The 20,592-nt window shown below is 41.2% G+C and overlaps 1 protein-coding gene across 4 annotated transcripts in view; it reads right to left on the bottom strand.

Moving 5' to 3' along the window:
• The window catches only part of LRP6 (LDL receptor related protein 6), a 173,508-nt gene that overhangs the window by 75,703 nt on the left and 77,213 nt on the right, over positions 1-20,592 (bottom strand). For 3 of the 4 annotated variants that reach the window (XM_061582494.1, XM_061582497.1, XM_061582495.1), the window contains 3 exons: positions 14,554-14,751; positions 12,566-12,762; positions 11,408-11,539 (listed from right to left, as the gene is read on the bottom strand). In XM_061582494.1, the coding sequence (XP_061438478.1) occupies positions 11,408-11,539; positions 12,566-12,762; positions 14,554-14,751 (527 nt within the window). The remainder of the gene's footprint in view (positions 1-11,407; positions 11,540-12,565; positions 12,763-14,553; positions 14,752-20,592) is intronic. The other variant, XM_061582496.1, reaches the window with a different exon arrangement.

A 20,592-nucleotide genomic window follows, 5' to 3' on the forward strand; every position in this document is an offset into this window, starting at 1 on the left:
AGCATATGGAACAAAAAAAAAGAAAAACCAACTGAATTTTACTTGGATTTACACATGAACCTAGGCAATATAATAGGGTAATTTGTCTCTAAGGCGGATAAGAGAAAAATCAACTCATTTGAAATGTGGTGCTGGAGGAGAGCTTTGCACATACCATGGACTGTGAAAAAGACAAATAATTGGGTGTTAGAACAAATTAAACCAGAACTGTCACTAGAAGCTAAAATGATGAAACTGAGTCATCATACTTTGGACACATCATGAAAAGACATGATTCAATAGAAAATACAATAATGCTGGGGAAAACAGAAGGGAGTAGAAACAGAGGAAGGCCAAACAAGAGATGGACTGATTCCATAAAGGAAGCCACAGACCTGAACTTACAAGATCTGAACAGGGTGGTTCATGACAGATGCTCTTGGAGGTCGCTGATTCATAGGGTCGCCATATGTCGTAATCGACTTGAAGGCACATAACAACAACAATTTGTCTCTAACAAAAATGCAGGATCAAGGGCCCAGAAAACTAAGAACCTCAAATAAAAAACATTTGAAGAAATCAATTCATTTTTGTCATTGGGATTTTTTTTTTGTCTCCACCACTATTAATGCATTTGGATTTTTAAAAATGCTCCATGGTTTTTCAAACAAAAAATCCAGAAAAGCAGACTCTGACATCACACCCTTGTTTGATTTGGGGACATTTTAGTAGTCCAAGATGTATTAGAATGCAGTTTGAGGTAGAAAATCCACCCCAAATAACATTTTGGTTTTATAACATTTTGTTTTTGTTTTTTTCACAGGTCTGTTAGTGTAAAGCATACAAAATTAAAGATGAAAAGAACACTCTAGAGTCATAATGATCAAGTTATTTATAAAATTGCAGTAAAAACATTCTGAATCATAAAACAAAGCATTTATGCACAACATAGTTTAGGCAGCAGAAAAGCATTTTGAATCTCAGGTCCACACAGACAGAATGAATATTTTTTGTAGGTACAGTAGCTTCAGGCTTTAACTTTAAAAATAACCTATTTTCATATGGTATGGGGCCGGTGCAGATATAACATTCCTGTTTGGCAAAACCACATTTATGCAGTTGAGAGTGGGGCACAGGATGATGGGCTCCCTCACCCTTGCTATCGAACTCCCTCCCTGAAATGGAAAGAAGCATTGTACTGTAGCCAATAGAATAGGTTGCGGAATGTGCTTGATTGCAGTTTGTGTGCAGTGCCCACAACAGTTTTTCTGGTTTGCAAATGTACCCATAGGCTCAAAAGGGTTGGAGACCCCTATGTTATATAATAAGTCTCAAGCTCAGAGGAAGTGTAAAGCAGCCCAATATAGGGAGAACCAGGTTATCAAGTATCCCAACGTACTTATTATTATTATTATTATTATTATTATTTATTAAATTTATATACCGCCCGACTAGCGATAGCTCTCTGGGCGGTGAACATAAAATACTTTTAACTATGCTTCAAAATGCTTATGTTTCGTTAAGGCCTACTCTACAGCAGACTTTGTCTATCCTCGTCTGTCTGCATTTCTAACATAAACATATCTTTCAAAGCTGATAAGCTGGCTTTCCTGTTTAATTAAAAAAATTCCTATTTCAAAATAGTTCATTGTGGTTCAAAAAAGAATAACAACCATTAACATGCAATATAAATACTATCAAATAAAACAACTACACATTAGAACCATCATGGAAGATAGATCAGTCAAATGCTATCAGAACTACCACCTCTGCCAAAAAAAAAAAAAGCTAACTTTTCTAGCCTTTCTAATCTTGTATATGTGAAAAGCACTGTAATTTTGGATCTGAGAATGAAAATGTCCCAGTCCTAGTCATTGCCATCCAACGTGCTGTGAAGACTTAACAGCCAGCAATGCCTGATGTCTAGATCTCAGTTGGCTCCCCAGTTTGGTATTCTGATTTAAAGTTACGAGATACTGCACTATCTAATATAATCCTCATGCCCTAGGATTTCATTACAAGTGGCAACAGCTCCTTGATTCATTCAAGGTAATGTTCTTCATTCTAAAAACAATCTGTAAAATACTACTTGCTTTCACTGTAGACACCACTGCAACTGGAAATCTCAAAAAATCTAGCCCAGACACGTAACTGGGGACTCTGGTGAGTAAGAACTGGTCCTTATAAATAGCAGGGCTGCCAACTAGCCTTGTAGCTAGAATGGAATAAATGGGTGCACTGCCCGACTCCTGCTAAGCTTACCCCCTCCCCCCAGGAGAAAACATGAAATTCTTACTCTGAATTTCTATTCCCGGGGGTTCCTGGAGGGCAGTCCTGACTTTTGGGATGGATCCTCCCTCTAGCTGTGTAGGCAGGGTCCACTTCTAAATGCCTCACCCAGGGAGAGGGGCCATCCCCACTCTCTAGACTGGATGTCAGAGCAAGAATGACCCTTCCACCTCCTCCAGTGTCCCGAGTTGTAGTCGACCCCTGATTTGATTGACTCGCTGCTTCCACAGGACACACTGGAACTTATTAAAACAGACTACAAGACTGGTAAAGAACTAACTATAACTGAGAATATTTGTTAATGATACAGTTAGTAAATAATGCCAGAAAATCCCGGGGGGGGCGGCTACTTCCCCACATGTGGGACGTTGGTAGAAGCCTGTAATTGTGTATGTTGTTTTCCAGAACAAAGAGGTGGAGTCCTGGCCTCCAGGAACCCCCGGGAATAGAAATTCACAGTAAGAATTTCATGTTTTGCCCAGAGGTTCCTGGGGGGCAGTCCTGACTCTTGGGATATAACAGAGCTGCCTGTTCAAGAGTGGGGTTCCGGACAGATTGCACTACTCTTTGTAAAATCTTGCAACTAAATGCTGCATCTGCAGACGCGCAGGAATCAATCTTGTAGTGGTTAGAGAAAGTATGTAGTGAAGCCATGTAACTGCCCTGCAAATATCTAACACGGGAAAACTACCTTTGAAAGTAGAAGCCCCTCTTAGGGAATGGGTTGTGAGCCCTCCGGGGGTGGTTTTCCCTAAAGCTTGATAAGCCAAAACTATTGCCTCCTTGAGCCAGCATGATATGGAAGAGGATGAGACCTTACATCCAAGAGACTTCCCCCCAAAGGACACAAACATGGACTCTTGTCTTGCGAAAGACTGGAAGTCCTATCCAGATAGAATCTAAGGGCCCTACGTACATCCAGGGTATGCCACATCCTTTCCTTGGGTGAACTTGGGTCCGGATGGAAAGAAGGCAAGACCACTTCCTGAGACCTATGGAACAAGGAGTTAATCTTACGAATGAAAGATAGGTCCAGACAAAGTACCACCTTGTCCTGGTGGAATATGCAGAGCTGACTGTCTGAAGACAATGCCCCCAGCTCTGACACTCTACATGCCAAAATAATGGCCACTAAGAAGACGGTCTTAAGGGTCAGAAACTTAAGGTGGCAGGTAGCTAAGGGCTCAAGGGGGGGGGGTCACATAAGCACGGATAATATCCAGTTCAGATTCCATGTGGGGAATCGGTGTACCACTGGGGGATTCTGCTGCCCAACCCCTTTTAGAAAACGTCTGAAAACAGGGTGAGCAGATAAGGAAAAATCCCCTCTACAGCCCAGAATGCTACCTAGTGCTGCAGCTTGTCACCTAATAGTACAAGCGCTCAACTCTTCTCTAATCCTGACTGGAGAAAACCCAAAATGTCGACCAACTTCCTGGAAAAGGGATCCCTCCCCCGAGCATGACACCAACTGAGAAAAACTTTCCAAGTGGAATTGTTTTATTTGTGGAGACTTTACGTGATGCCAGAAAGACATCACTGACTCCTGACATAAGGCCCGAGCGCCTCAGGGCTCTCTACTCAAAAGCCACGCCGTCAGGCTCAACCATTCCGGATCCGAGTGATGAAGTGGCCCGTCTCAGTGGTAGTCTCCATGGTTCTGCGACTGAGAGACTGAGGGGCTCCGAGAACCATGGTCTCCATCGCCACCAGGGAGCAATCAGTACTAGGTGGGCCCTCTCCTCCCTCGCCTTCCACAAGGTGCGGCCTAGGAGAGGAAGCGGTGGGAATGCATAGAGAAGGCCCCTCGGCCAAGGTTGTGAGAGAGCACCTACGGCCTCTGCTCCCGGGGACCAGTGTTGCGCGAAGAAGCGAGGCAACTGGCGGTTGAGATTTGTTGCCAAGGGATCTATCTCTAACCGGCCGTATCCCTGCTGAATCCTGGCAAACACTTGTGGGTGTAAGGTCCATTCCCATGGAAGGACCTTCTGGCGGCTGAGCCAGTCTGCAGTGGTGTTGTACTCCCCGCTGAGGTACTCTACCAATGAGGAGAGGTTTTGCTCTGCCCACTGCATGAGGAGGGTGGTCTCTGCCTGTAGGCTCCTTGATCGAGTTCCCCCTTGCCTGACAATGTGAGCCCTCATTGTTGTCGGTGTAAATCAGGACATTGTCGAGATGAAAAAACTTGTTGAAGTGAAGAAGGGCGAGACGGGCTGCTTGGAGTCCTAGCCAGATACGCTTCTGACAAATCTATTAAAGCCATCCAATCGTTTTGGGTTATGGCCTGCGCAACTGATTTGAAGGTCTCCATATTGAATTTTTTGTAGGCCATCCTCATGTTGAGCCATTTGAGATCGATATGGCCCTGACCTTGCCATTTTTCTTCGGAATGAGAAAGGAGATGGAGTACACTCCCCTCCCCCAATCCTGTGTCAGAACTGGTTCCACTGCGTGGATTGATAGAAGATGACTTACAGCTTTGCAAAGCTCTCTGTGTTTGTCCAGCTTCTTGGATCGCAGAGTAGCTGTGAATTTTTCCTTGGGTTGCCTGGGAAACTCCAAGGAGTACCCTTAGGAAACTGTTCTGAGTACCCATCGGTCCGTTGTAGTTTGCATCCATCCGTCTGCAAAGTGTTTGAGTCTTCCTCCTACCACTCCCAGTGTGTCAGGGCCTCAGACGTCCAGGTGCCAGGTTGGGGGTATGAGGATTCAGAAACGGAGGAGGAGGGGCCCAGTTCGTTAGAGCGGACTGGAGAAGGAGAGGAAATTCCAGAGATAGCGTTGCATAGCAACAGAGACCTTGATGGTCTCACAGAACTGGAGTCTTCCCTCGAAGTTCCCACGCTGCCTCCTGAGCCAGAGAAAAGCGGCGAGAGATTGCAAGACAGTTTGAAAATTGGCCCCCCTCTTTCCCCCATAGCAGAGTCTGAGACTTCAGAAGAGGAGGGGCCCGTGCTTCCCCCGTCGCCACGTACGCGAAGACAGTTGAAAAGACAGGAAAGGAAGGGGGGCAGGAGGGTGGTGACCGAGGGTCCGGTAAGGAGGAGCGAAAGGCTTCGCGCCCGTTTGCTCCCCTCTCAAGAGACAGGCGGGAAAGCGGTCCCTTGCTCTGTCAACTTTCTTCCACGTCACAGGACCTGTAACTTTGTGTTGCTTCATGAGAAGGCGCAGTCTATGTTTGGATATTACCTTAATAAAAACTGAATTGCTTTCAACCACAAGCCTGGTTCCTGAGTCCCATCCTGGGCCTGACACAGTGGAGGCTGGGACCTGGGGTCAGGCCAACTGACTCTTCTTATGCCCCTTTTGAAACGTGTGGCTGGAAGAGAAGGATGTGGAAGGCCATGAAGAAGCCGATCCCCCTGACCTGTCGGGTCTTCCCCAACGTTGCCTGTAGTTGGCAGAGGATGTTTGCCGCTGATATGGCTTGGAAGTGGCTGAGTTCTAAAGAGCTCTTATAAACTCTGCTATGGAAGCCGCTTTGAGGTCACCTGGTGATGAAAAGCAGCATACAAATATACTAAATAAATAAACCCAGCCATTCCCAGCAAAAGGCAGGACCGGTCTGGTGAGGTGTTTAGAAGTGGACCCTACCTACACAGCCAGAGGGAGGATCCATCCCGAGAGTCAGGACTGCCCTCCAGCAATCTCTGGGGAGTAATTGTTTTATTTGTAAAAGAGTTGAGGGCTTTGGATTCTTAATTTTAGGCCACTGGTGTGCCATAAATTATTAAATACAGACTTTGTGGATTTGAGGGCTGGCAAAAAAAATGTGTGGTGAGAGCTGGCAAAAAAAATGTGTGGGTTGGTAACTTTCATGGTATTCTAGCCTCAAAGAAACTAAATATCTTGAATTCATAACCAAACACTTCTTCTATAATAACAGTTCAGTTTTTTAAAAATACAAAAGTTTACACTTGCAAATGATTTGATTCTCCTACATGTTTGAAATCCATATTCAGTAGCTGGTCAAGGCATCAAGTACTAAGAAGTGGTGATGTAAGAAAATAAATTAAGGGGTGTATTGGCATATCCAAAAGATGGTTCTGTATTTCAAGGAGGTATAGTTATTGGTACACCACACTTACTGCTTGCATGCCTAGGGATCATTTTGGGCCAATACTTGCCTATAATACTTACAATTTTATAAAATATTCTCTGACTAGTATGTCCCAGGCAGCACAGGGGAGTGTTGACCATCTCACTCTTTCACCAAGATAAGCTCATTGCATTTCCCATCCCACAGCCTCCCCACCTGCTACCAAAATCATTAGCTATATATCTTAGCTATTTCTCATGAGTTAATTGCTGCTTTGGCCTTGCAATAACACAAACATTGTCACAACCACTAAGGAATAACCCAGATTGCAGGTGTGGTTCATTAGCATTTGAGGGTATAAAACTCTCCACTTTGGAACTTCAGCATAGATCAAAAGATGCTTTGCACAAGACCTCACAGGAGCTTGTCCATCACCAGTCTGAGGGGTTCCCGGTGTTTGAAAGAACATCTCAGAAAGGAGGATCTCATCAGAGACCACTGATCACAGTGCTATGGGCTGGTCAGATCCTACAGGGGTCCATTCACTGTCATTCTGAGGATTCCATGGCAGCAACAGGAAAGGAAGATTGACGGCTTTGCTTTCTGTTTTTGTATGCTTTGCTTAGTAGTTAATAAAATCTGTAACTTTCACCCCATTGGAGTTGTTATTGTCTCCAGATCCATAAAGAACTTACACTTTGACTTTACAAACTGACTTGGGCAATACAAGGGGGCAGTCAGATTTATTTATTTATTTATTACCATCAATGTATAGATGTAGATTAAAAACAGGAAAAGGCTCCAACAGCCACCTTGAGGATTCAAGTAATATATATGGGTTTGGCAAGGTAAACTCAGGGCCACTATTTCAGGTTATGAAAGAGAATAGTTCAATAGCAAGGATCACAGGCCTTCTCATGGATGTGTTCCAGGTTAAAATGCAAAAAAGCAACACGCTTTAAGAGGATTTGTTATTGTTTGTATACCTCATAGCAACCAGAAACAATGGAACTGCTAAGGAATAATCATATGGTCTGAAGCTCAATTGTGGGGAGAGGGGGGGAGAGGAGACAATGCCAAATGGAATACAGCTAGAAATCATGTCCTATGAAAACACAACATTCTATCAGTTTGACAACTAGCAGCAACATATTCCTACTGTCTGTCAGGAGGGAGCAAGGAACTACTCACTAGTGCATTCTTAGTAACTCTTATCACAGTGCTCAACTACAATTGTCTCTCAAAAGCAAGGCACAATTAAAAATACAGTGAAAATAGATTAGAGACAACTGTACTGTATTTTATGAGGGATCTCCTTATTCCTTCTGGGAGGAAGGGCAGGATATAAATTTTTAAAAATAATTAAAATGTAATAAATAATAATCTAGGTTTTCCTTCACGTTATGGAAATAGCACAAACAAGTACACTATATTTAAACTTTCACCAGGTTGAGAATTCTCCTTAGTATATCATGTATGAATAGTTTATAAAGTTTGTTAAAATAAGAGAGGAAGTGGATAGATGGCTGGAGAAGGAACAAAGGTTAAATATGTTTAAAAAGAGAGCGCAAGTGCCTGTTCTATAAATGTGGAACAGGAAATGGGCCAAAGAAAAATCTAGAGATCATTCATCGCAAAATCAATATTGGGACCTTCTGGCATTGCCAAATCTATGATTTCAGAGATACCTGAAGCCCCACCTCACACCACTACCATCAACCTGCTTGATTTCACAGGAAACCCAATGAACTGCTTTAGGGTAGCAATGCCTTTACAACTTGCAATGAATCACTGTGCACTCTGAGGGGTGTCTTCCAGAATGTCTCGCAATGTTGCAGCATCTTCTGTAACACTGTGAGAGATTCTGGGGCACATTTCTCTGTGCAGCATACCTGCAGACAGCAGCAAAATGCAGATCAGATCAATTTGCATAAAACACAATGAAAACACTGCTGAGTTAAACCAAAGGACTAATTAGTCCAGCATTCTTCCTGGGTGCTTAACAAACAAGAGCATATGTAGGCAATAGTCCTTCCTCACTGTTCCCAGCATCTCATATTCACAGGTATATTGTCCCTAGAGCAAGTGAGACACCACAGCAAAATGGAGGGAGGGAGGCGTTTGCCCCTCTCTCTTTCATTCATGCTCTTTGCTCTTTCACTATTGATCTCTCTCGCCCCTCCCCCCGCTCCTCTGTCACTTGCTTTCTTTCTGCTTCTGTGCACCTCCACATGACTCACCTCACTGCTTTGGCATGTCCTTTCAAGGAGCAGCTACCATTGTCTAGGTACTTCTCTAAATTTGGGGGAAGGGGGAGAGTTTGCTACTCTGTGGAGTCAAGTGCCATTGGGAGGGCATGCCCAGGAGGGAGGGGCTGAGACTGTGCTCTCAGCTCAATTGAATTGAATGTGTTTAATCTCCTCTAGAGCTGCCCAAGCCAGTGGCCATCAGCAGATCTCATGGCACTGAAGTCCATAAGCTTAGTTACAGATTGTGTTAAATAGTACTTTTCCCCCCTGAACCGACTGCCAGCCTATTTCAGTGGGTGACATGCTTTGATTTGGATTCCTGCATTGAGCAGGGGGTTGGACTCGATGGCCTTGTAGGCCCCTTCCAACTCTACTGTTCTATGATTCTATGATATCCAGTCACTCAACTCCATTCCTGATGTTGTAAGACTCTATCACAGTAGAGACTATCACAAAATCAACAGCACTGCATTAACATGGCATGAAAAAGGTCAGGAGTACTTCATGCAACACAAGGATCTCTGGTACAAAGTGATAGCCTATATAAAATGGTCTCATCGGCTATAGCCATCACATATTCAGACATGCCTATATAAAATGGTCTCATCGGCTATAGCCATCACATATTCAGACATGCCTATATAAAATGGTCTCATCGGCTATAGCCATCACATATTCAGACATGCCTATATAAAATGGTCTCATCGGCTATAGCCATCACATATTCAGATATGCTGCTTGCTCTACATCCTCAATTTCTCTCACACATCTGGTTTGTTCCTGTTGCTCTGCATTGCTTTTTTGCAATTTCCCCCAGACACTGATGTAGCATTAATGAAATCAGATTTTGGCTCATCTCACTAATGAACTGGGATTTTGGCTTAGATCCATTGTTAAGTGTTATTTTGAAAACATGTGGAAACTGAAATGAAATGCCCATTTGGTTATGTCAACCAAAAATAATTACTTTATGTAGCATTAAAGTAATTCTATGCTATTTGCTACTTCAGTTGTTTGTTGAATATTTCTTCCTGAAGATTTCTGAAATCTAAGGAAAAGAGTGACTGTTCACAACAGCCTCTCTAAGGTGTGATTAACTCCCCTCCCCCCGACACACACACAAGAAGGTTTCTCTCTGCTGTAAACTGAGAAGATAAAAAAAAGTTAGTTGTCATGGAAACTACTCTGCTGGGGTCAGCCAGGTTCTTCTTTGACTGTGTGGATCATCTGTCAATGCCAAGGCCCTATAAATTCTAGAAATCCAAAAAGTACTCTTTCACTCTGAAACCTCTTCTAAATGATCCAGCCTAATATACCAAATAAGAAGCTATGCCTGTTACTTAAAGACCCAGTAATGTTTTTTTTTAATTTACCCTTGCTATGATCTCTGCAAAAATTACTATTAGTTCCAATAATATTGAGAGCACTTTCCCTTCATTTTCACTCAATTTACAAAAATGGATTTTGGGACAATAAGACACCTAGGTTGGTCAGATGGATACAAATTATGTGTTATTGTTATTTTTAAACAAACCTCAGTGAGTCTGGTTTGTGCATAACACACAGCTTGCCTCTCTTCCAATACAGCCTTCAATTTTACATCTTATCATGGTTTGTTTTGTGTTGTTTTAACTAAAACAAACCGCAAAGGAATAATGTAGATTTAACTGACTTCACCAATATCATTGAACAGTACATGGGAGGCAGTCTCTATAAAGAACAATTGTTTTATATCTTAAAACTGGGTTAGTGTGCAAAGGAATGGCAGATGAGAAGAATGGAAGTAACTGCAATTTACCTATCACTCACTATCTCTGCTGATTAACAGTAAGAATTGTCCTGCAAGTCCAGCAGCCTGTTCTCAACTGTGGCCAGTGAGATGGTCCCAGGAATTCCTCCCCATGCATCTATTCAAAGAAACACTTCTTCCTTGCTATCCAGGCTTACCATTGATAGAACTGCCATCCATGAATTTGACTAATCCCTTTAAAAAGCCACCTAAGACTGCAATACAATACACGTTTACCTAGGAGTAAGCCCCAATGAACCCAATGAAGCTTATTTCTGAATAGACATATATTGGAATGCAATAAATGGGGCTTACTCCCAAGTAAGTGTGTATTGGATTGGAGCCTTAGGCGGTAACCATCACCAGAACTTACTACAGACATTCCTAAGTTAATTTTAAGTATTTTGTGAAGAAATACCTTCTTCTGTCTGTCCTGAATCTAGTACTCATCAATTTCAGTGCATGATTACTGAAATTCTGGTAATACTGCTAGGACAGCGAGCCTTGTCTGCTACAGAAGGAGAAGACAGATTTTCTATCGCTGTTGCATTCCCATGAAACAATGATCTGGGGCAGCTGAAGAAATCAATTCCGAATTTTCTACAAGAGTATTACTTATTAGATTCTTATTGTTAATACTTTGCATTGCTTTATGCAATTTTAATTTTGTCAGCTGTTGAAAAGGCAGGAAATAAAAATCAATAAAGTGATGCAGTCTCTGAAGACCATATAAAAGTTCAGAACAGGAAGCTCCCTTTCAGAAACTGATTTGGATCAGAAACAGAATTATATATTTAAATGATATTTATCATTTAAATGATGTTAACTTTCACATGATAAATTTGACCAGAGGTACCATGACGTATGTGTCCTTGTGCACACATTGATGCTGATGTCACATTACTGAAAAGCTGAGTGTTATGAAGTTTAACTCAGCATCCAAAGTAATATTAATGCCCAAAAAGTATACTATTCTAGCATATCTCTTCCTTTGCCAGTTTTAACTTTATTTTAACTTTAACTTTAGTTAGTCTCTGAACAAAATTTAAAGTCATGACCTACCATCTTTGCAGGTCTTTTCATTCTCAAGGAGTTTCACACCTGTGGGACATGCACACTGGAAAGAGGGCTTGACAGGAGACATCAAACACAAATGGGAGCAACCACCGTTATTGGTTCCACACGGGTTTGCAGCTGTCAAATACAGAGATCAATGTGTAATACTAAAAAACATTAAATTGCACATCAAGAGTCACATGTATCTGAGATAAGAGAAACATGGACAGCAGAAACAGTCAAAAGGAATAAAAGGGAGCACATGCACACACATAACGGCAATATGTGAATTGAGTGTGTGTACACTGATGTGAATGGGGGATCTCTGTCTGCGTGTTCTTATTCAGGGGAAATCAAGGCACAGAAGATATGGCACACAAAGCCAACACCGCCTCCCAACATTTGCAAATTAATGTGGGCCTCCAGTTGTAAAGCTGCATTTCCTTCTTTTGAAGAAAATGTATTTTGATATAAGAATCCCTTCTTCAATAACTTTCAGTTTCATTTGTGATGTACAGTTGTGTTTTTATCTTCTATCCAGTTTTAAAGTATTTTATTGAATGTTTCCATTTTATTGTTGCTATTGTATTTTTTTTAGTATAAAGTGGTATAATGTTTTAGCAATAACTAAAATATAAAACCCAGTTTTGACTCGTTAGCATAAGGACTGGTCTGCCCTCACACAGACAGAAGATATGAGACATACAAAGCCAAGACAGTTTCATCAGACCATGGGGAAATCCAGTTCTATTGATAATTAGAGGCATGAACTCCATCTCTGCCTCCTAGGAGTTGATTTGACAAGCTGTTTATCCCTCAACTCCCTTTTCTCTAAGCCACAGAATAATGTTCTTCCCTTTTCCAGGGCTAATGATTTCCAGAAATAAAGCAATTCAAAGCACAGTTAGTACAATCTAGGCTTGGACATTTTATTCTTGTTTATTGGTGAATAGCAAAATTTCATGGAAACATCATACAAAATCATAGCTAAAGTTCTTTAACCATGGCTTGGTGTGATGTTTGCACTGATGGAGGGTTTCTTGGAATATATTTTTAATTTATTGTTTTATAAGTTGTAAAATGCTCCCATTCAATCTAAGGCAAATGATGACCTTTACGATCAGTTCCCACTTGTGGTTAGCAAGAAAAACAGACAGAACTCACCACTGGGTTGCCGCTGTTGACTGAACACATGGATATCCATGGGAGAAAAGATGTTGGAATGTATTTCACGCAGGTTCTCCCCAGTGTATTTGTTGCAGGCCAAGACAGAGCGAGTGGTCCAGTCAGTCCAGTACAGCGTATCCCCAAATAATGTCAGAGCAAAAGGATGTGGAAGGGATCCTTTAATGACAGCTTGCCTGTATGGAAAGCAAATGAAAAATGCATGTTCCAACTGTAAGTCATGTTCCTAGAACCACGGAAGAAGCTCTGATTGGACTCTTACTACCCACCCTTTTTTTAGGGCTGAACTGCTAAGCTCACACAATTTATTAAAAAATTAGGGTAATATTTTCTTCCCTGAATCAGCCAGCCTCCAAGATCTGCTAGGCCTAATTAGGCCTAATTATCACTGGGTATTATACAAAAAACAGCACTTGTCTTTAAAGGCTGTCACTAAACACTTAATCCAGTAACAACCCACGACTAAAATTCTCCAAAACCTCATCCTAAGCACACTAAACTGGTTCACATATTTCCAGCCTTGGCCACCATGCAGAGAGGCCCGCAAAAATACAGAAGTTGTTCACCTTTGCTATATATGATGGACAGCAACATTCCTCTATAAACCTACCAGTCTTTTTGAATTTACATTTTTTTCACTACATATTGATATCCCAGCACCACACAGGCCCAATTTGAACTTAACACTAAGCCAAACTATGGTGTGCAGTTACCAAGAGCAAAAATTGCAGCTGCTTTACTCCTTCCCAGTCCTGTTGCTGATGCACTACCTACAACTAACACATGTTTCAGTTTATGTGTAAACCCAGCCTTGTGCTTTATCTTGCTCCCAACATAACACTGATACTTAGGTTTGCTCTTTGTTTACTGCTCATGGTTTGCTGGGAGCAAGACAAACCATAACCCAGCTTTGCACACAATGCTAAGCCAAACCATGGCTTAGCTTCAGATAGCATGGCAGCAGCAAGACTGGGGGGAGGAGCAAAATGGCCATATTTTCAGTCTCTGAATATCTTTGTGCTTACTCGGTCTTGGTAAACCACGGTAATGTGCAAACAAGGCTATAGTAATCTCATATAGCTCAAATAAGTGGGCTGCTAAATCACCTACTATTTAAAAGAAAAAAACAGCTGTCAAAACAAACTGAACAAAGTCACAGTTATACGGAGTATGGTTATTTCAAAATTCTAAGAAAAACCACTCAGCCTATAATTTGTAGTGTAGGAGGCTATCATTTTATTTATTTATTATTTGATTTATAACCCACCCTTCCTCCCAGCAGAAGATCATCATTTTGTGTCCTGCATGTGGTCAATTTCAGCTAGATAAGTTTCTAAAGCACACTACTACTCTAGTGGATTCCAGAACTCTACTCTCATCAGAAAAAGGACATCATTGTTGGTTATAATTCACATTACAATTTATTAATTGAAATGTTTCTGTGTCCTTTCTCCCATTTATCAACAATGTCAATAAATGAAAAATATAGAATATAAGAATATTTTATATTAGTAATTTTCTTCTCCATTGCAATATATGTTAAACAAATAATAAAATAAATGTTAAAAATCTTTGCCAGGAGCTTCTACATCTTGCATTTTATTATTCATTACTACTTTTATCCACCACCCATTTTCCAAAGTATAGATGACATGCAAATTAAACACAAATAAAAAAGCAAACATTAGACAGACAAGAGCAACAAAATCTGTATGCCCAAGAATGCTTTGGATAGAAATCTACACATACAGTTGCTTGGTGAGAAAGAAAGGGCTAGTCCTTTAATTCATGCTGGAGCAGTGGAGAAGGTGGGCGGGGAAGAAGCAACAAGCTCTCAGTATTTTACAAGCACCTCCAAAAGTGCAGTATAATATTATGGACCATACTTTAGTCCATATCCTTATAGTGCAGTTGTATTTATTTAGGAAAAAGCACAAAGGTTTTTTAATGCCAAACACGACTCTTACCGATGTGTTCCATCCAGATTTGATCTGTGAATGAAGTTCAGTTTAGCGTCTGCCCAATAGAGCTTCTGTTCTTCATAATCCAAGGTCAATCCATTAGGCCAATAAATGTCTGCATTTATTATAACTGATCGACCTGAACCATCCATTCCAGCACGCTCTATCTTTGGCACTTCTCCCCAGTCTGTCCAATACATAAACCTATTTTTTAAAAGGGAAAGGGGAAATCAGACACTATGTACAGTTCTTTCCCATATGCTTCACAAGCATCTTCCAGTTAAGAGGAAAACATACAGTGCCTTGAAAAAGTAATCAGACCCCTGACCAAGGCTCTCATATTACTGAATTACAAATGGTGCATTGTAATTTTGTTCTGATATTTTATTTTGAAACGCTGAAACTCGTAATCAATTATTGTAAGGCGACATTGGTTTTATGTTGGGAAATGTTTGTAAGAAACAAAAAACTGAAACATGTTGCCTGCATAAGTATTCGACCCACACACATTAATATTTGGTAGAGCCACCTTTCGCTGCAATAACAGTTTTAAGTCTTTTGAGGTAGGTATGTACCAGCTTTGCACACAGTGTCGGAGGGATTTTGGCCCATTCTGCTTGGCAGATTCGCTCCAGGTTGTTGGTTGTTCAGGTTGGTTGGATGTCACTTGAGAACCACACTTTTCAGAGCACCACAGATTCTCAATGGAACTGAGATCAGGACTTTGCCTGGGCCACTGTAGGGGACTGAAGCAGGTTCTCTTCAAGTATTTCCCTGTATTTTGCTCCATCCATTCTTCCTTCAATTTTAACAAGATGCCCAGTCCCTGCTGATGAGAAGCATCCCCACAGCATGATGCTGCCACCACCATCATACTTCACTGTGGGGATGGTGTGTCCTGAGGCATGGGCAGTGCTAGGTTTGCGCCACACAGTGTTTTGAATTTTGTCCAAAAAGTTGTATCTTGGTCTCATCTGACCACAAAATCTTTTCCCACATCGCAGCTGGGGCACTCTCATGCTTTCTGGCAAACTCCAGACATGCTTTCAGAAGGTACTTTTTGAGTAACAGCTTCTTTCTTGCCACCCTCCCATACAGACCAGTGCCATGCAGAGCACTTGATATGGTTGACTGGTCACCATTACTCCACTCCCAACCACTGAACTTTGTAGCTCCTTCAAAGGGATTGTTGGCCTCTGTGGATTCTCTCACAAGTCTTCTTCTTGTTTGAGTGCTGAGTTTTGAGGGACGGCCTTTTCTTGGAAGTGCCTGGGTGGTGTGATGTACCTTCCACTTCTTGATTATTGATCCAACTGTGCTCACTGGGATATCCAAACACTTGGATATTCTTTTGTATCTTTTTCCTAATCTATGGATTTGTATTACATTATCTCTCACTTCTGTAGAATGCTCTTTGGTCTTCATTTTCCTTCAGATCCACAGCCTGACCAATGATCCTTCAACAGTGGGGTTTTTATCCTGACAATGTGACAGCACCTTTAATGGTTCACAGGTGGAGGCCAACGGTAAGGTAATTGTGTCCTCGATAGGACAATTTCTTTCTTCTGTGTAAACTGGGAGCTTCCACAGCACAGGAGTCGAATACTTATGCATGCAACATGTTTCAGTTTTTTATGTTTCTTACAAACATTTCCCAACATAAAACCAATATCACCTTACAATAATTGATTTTGAGTCTCAGTGTTTTAAAATAAAATATCATACAGAGCGAAATTACAATGTACCATTTGTAATTCAGTAATATGAGAGCACTGGTCAGAGGTTTGATTACTTTTGCAAGGCATTGTAAATATATTAATAACCAAATAAGTTCTGTCAATTTTCTTTCCTCCTGAGCTGTATTTTGGCTGCTATTATTTTATTAAGCTTTTATACCACTTTTCTGCCAAACAGTACTCAAATCAGCTTTACATCAATGCAAATACAAATAATAAAAAACAATATAACATTACATTAAAAATAAATTAGTAAGAATTAATCTACTGAAAACAATGACAACATACTAAGATCAACACATTTTCGGAGCCATGTTTTTCAATAAACTGTCAGATATAACTGGGAAGGTATTGAGCCCCAGTTACTCCAAACAGCTCAGAGCAACTGGGCAGAGGAGGACAAGACGTCTGAGAGCCTTGGGGGGGGAGCGTTAGCAACCCTTTATTTATTTATTTTATTTAATTTATATACCGCCCTAAGCCAAAAAGGCTCTCTGGGCGGTGTACATAGAGGATAAAACAAGAAATCTCTCTGGACACTCCTCTGGGCGGCTTAGAGCCTGTTCCACCTGATAGTGTCTTGCCACCTGCAAGTGCGGTGCCAGAGCAGTTAGGGAGCGATCTCATACGCACATCAACTCCAACCCCCCCATGTCACACCACTTGGATCTTCAAATGTTTCCCCGTCAACTCGCTCCCCACCCCCTGAAGTCGAGCTGGCACCTAGTGAGCCTGTACTGTCCGATGAGCAGGTGGAGACTTGCCCCCCTTCACCCCTCATGAGACGATGTGAGAAGCGGTTCGGTCAGAGGGAGGGTCTTCGAAGGAGTCAGAGATTATGAGCCCAGATCTTTCCTACTTAAGGCGGCGCCCCTCTGATTGGGGTGCTGAGTCAACTTACTCCACACGCTGCAGATGATGCTTAGTTAGCACCAGTAGTGGGCTAGTCTAGCCAGGCCTATGAGATGCACTGCTTTTGATGTAACGGTGATTCTAATAAAGCAAGAATTATTGCCAGACTCGCCTCCAACTCCTGTGTCAAACTCTGGGCAGGACAGAAGACAATACTGTCATACTGATGCTACTGCTGAAAAGGCTCTATCATCCACTCACCGTCCTTTAATACTGCCAAACGTGGATAGCCCTGTGTCCTATCAATTTGTTAGTAAGGTAGTGGTCGCTGCAAATTCAAGGGACCCAACAGGTATTCAGAAGTATAGTTATAAATTACAAGAGAAAGAAATAGCCCAACAAGCAGCTATGTTCGGCAGACCTGCGGAATGCGGAAGGCAGTTAACAGATGAAATATTGGAAGTGTCAGTTCAAAGGTGAATTGCATATTTTGCATATGCTCACCCCAAACTTTAAAAAACTCCCCTCTCTGTATCACAGAAGTTTCACAAAGGGAGAAACCTGACCCATAGTACCTCCTCCTCTCAGCCACTATGTTTCAAAAAATAGTCAGGCTGGGGCTGCCAAGCAGCTCTGAAATAAAGTCCTTTAGCGTTGTATAGTACAGGTGCGGAACGTTTGAGGAGGGTGGGAAAGTGGTGTTTTTCATCCTTTTCTCCGAGTTGAAGAAAAAGGAAATGGATGAGGGAACTGGCCTACTTGAGCCCCTATCAATTTATATTATCCTGTAGATGAGCATTACATTTTGGACAATTCATGCCATGAGTGTAAAAATCTCCTCTTCTTGCACTATAAAGAAAGATTTCAGAAGGAAGGAAACTTTTTCCCCTTCCCCACTCTCTAGAAACCCTCCCTTTCCCTTGCTATATAAGCAATAAAGCACTAGTCCCGTTAAATATAAATTTAAATTTATGCTATTTTATGCCCCTCAATGAGCTATGGCCTGCAGATACCACAGATTTGGCTGTTTACAAGGGAGTGTATGTTTCATGCATGGCTGAGAAAGACCAGCTGACCAGTCCTGCCTCCCTTGTGGCTGAAACTATGGAAGAACCTGTTGCCTGGGATTGTGTTGCTTCACTGGGTGAGTAAGCCCCTTCCCAGAGAGAGTATATCAATCAGCTGGTGCTCAGCAGTAATTTCTGGTAAATTATTGCAATTAGGTTTGTACTGAACTACATTATTTACTGTTTGTTTTTGCTTTACTTACATGGTATTGTTATTTCTGATACATTGACAAAATGTTGCCTGTAAATGTTTAATGCTTTATTATTATTATTATTATTATTATTACAGTGAGCCACTTTGAGCTCAACACTGCGATTTGAAAAACAGCATAAAAATTATTCAATTCAACTGATTTCAATCCTTGCTTATTAGACAGGTAACATCCCTCTGGACCATTGCAAAATGCACCTCTTAATTATCTTTCATGAAGTTACACATGATCGCACGCTCTAGGTTTTCTCAAAGTACCATTATTTGTTTCAAGTGCACAAAGGAGCCAGTAATATATTACATGAAAGGCAAATCCTCCACACTGCTCATCCCATGATGAAAACTATCAAGAATTTGCTTTCCAAACATAGAATAAATATAACAAATTTGACTTGCAAAGGGGTTAAGATAAAAAATTCAAAGAATTCACAATACTTCAAGCAACATAATAGTTAATTCCTATAATCCCAAGCTATTCAGGATGCCACAGTTCATGTTACCAAACTTCCATACCTCTTCCAAATTCTACATCAACTGAGATAACATCAGTTATGAAGTGAAGGCCAAAACCTTACTTACAACATACACATCCAGACTCCATCTATGCAAAGCATATTTTGCCCCCAAAAGAGGTAAAAAGGACTGAAAATTAAATTTAGGTGAATATGTAGAACATAAGGATAGTGCTGCTGTATTAGACCAAAGTCCCGCATTCTGTTCTCCCAGTGGCCAGCCAGATGCGTTTGGGAGGCCCTCAAGCAGGACATCAGCATAACAGCACTCGCCTGGTCATGATCCCCAGCAACGGGTATTCTGACGCATACTTCCTTTAATATTGGAGATTGATTCTGAGAAGTGCTAGAAATTGCTAACATTAGGGATGGGGAGGAAGAGAAAGGAAAAGGTGCAAACCTGAAGGCAAATAGTCAAATAAGCTTTGGCTACTATTTTAATAAATTAAATATATTTAAATTTTAAATCATATTAAAACAAGAACCTAGTGCTTGTCAGTTATCCCAGTGCCCTTAGACTCATTGACTGGAATGCTGAGAGCACGCCGACTTCTTATCATTAACACTTCTCCTTCTATCTCCATGACTAAAGAGGGCTAAACTTTGAGACTTGCTTTTTTTCTTTTTTAAATCGTAACATTCAGTGAGAGGGGCTAGTACATCCCTGAGAAAACCTGCACCACAGCCCCTCCCATGCAATGGTTGTGGCTAGGACTGGAATTAACACTGGAAAATTAATTCTACAGTTCATTAAAATTCACTATGTGTTCCAATACCAGGGATGCTTAGAAAGTGCTTTTTCATATGCCTCAGTGGGTGTTTCTTTTTTCAAACCCCACCCACCAGACATACATGGACAAAATGATCCTAATGCTAATACAAACACACACAGTCAGCAAATCATTCTAGCTTGAACAATATCCTAGACAGCAGCGCAAAACAAGGAGTCACTATATTTTCCACTTCAATCATATGCATTTATATTCATATTTATTTCTATTCTGTCTTTCTTTAACAAGCTGAAAGTTGCCTCCTGGAAATATATATATAATCTATCCATTTTAAGTGTATAGCCAATATATTTTAAGGTTACACTTAAAAATACGATGTGGAATACAAGAAGTGTTTCCAAACATCTGTATTGTACTGGCACACTTGCCAAAGAACACTGATTGGTTGCAACTCCCCGTTGAGGGTACACAGTATGTATGAGTGTATGTTGTGGCAAACGCATGAAACTAGTTCTGGAAATGTAGTGAAATAATGATGAAGGAACAGAACAGTAGCCAAATAAATGGCATGGTTTTTATGAAAGCAAAGAACAAGAGATACTTTGCATTGACAGCTATCACTAACCAGCAGTCAACTTTTGCAATATTATATGTACATGGCATTCAAAAGGTTAAAACCAATTGACAACACATGTATATTGCAAGCTATGATCACATGTACCCCATGCTCTTCATACAGGTCACTCATCTGCTTTCTCATTCTCGGTAAGAAAGGACACCACGTAATTAAGCACACAAAATACAAGTTCAGAGATGCAACAGAAGAGAAATAAACTCTCACAGCTCCTATTCTCTTATCACACAAGCTGCTTCATTTGCAAAAGTGATCTGAACAATGAATAAAAGGAAAGTCTTTTATAAGCCAGGGACAGGAGG

This window comes from Rhineura floridana, chromosome 8 (genome assembly GCF_030035675.1).
Source record: "Rhineura floridana isolate rRhiFlo1 chromosome 8, rRhiFlo1.hap2, whole genome shotgun sequence".
Classification (NCBI taxonomy): Eukaryota; Metazoa; Chordata; class Lepidosauria; order Squamata; family Rhineuridae; genus Rhineura; species Rhineura floridana.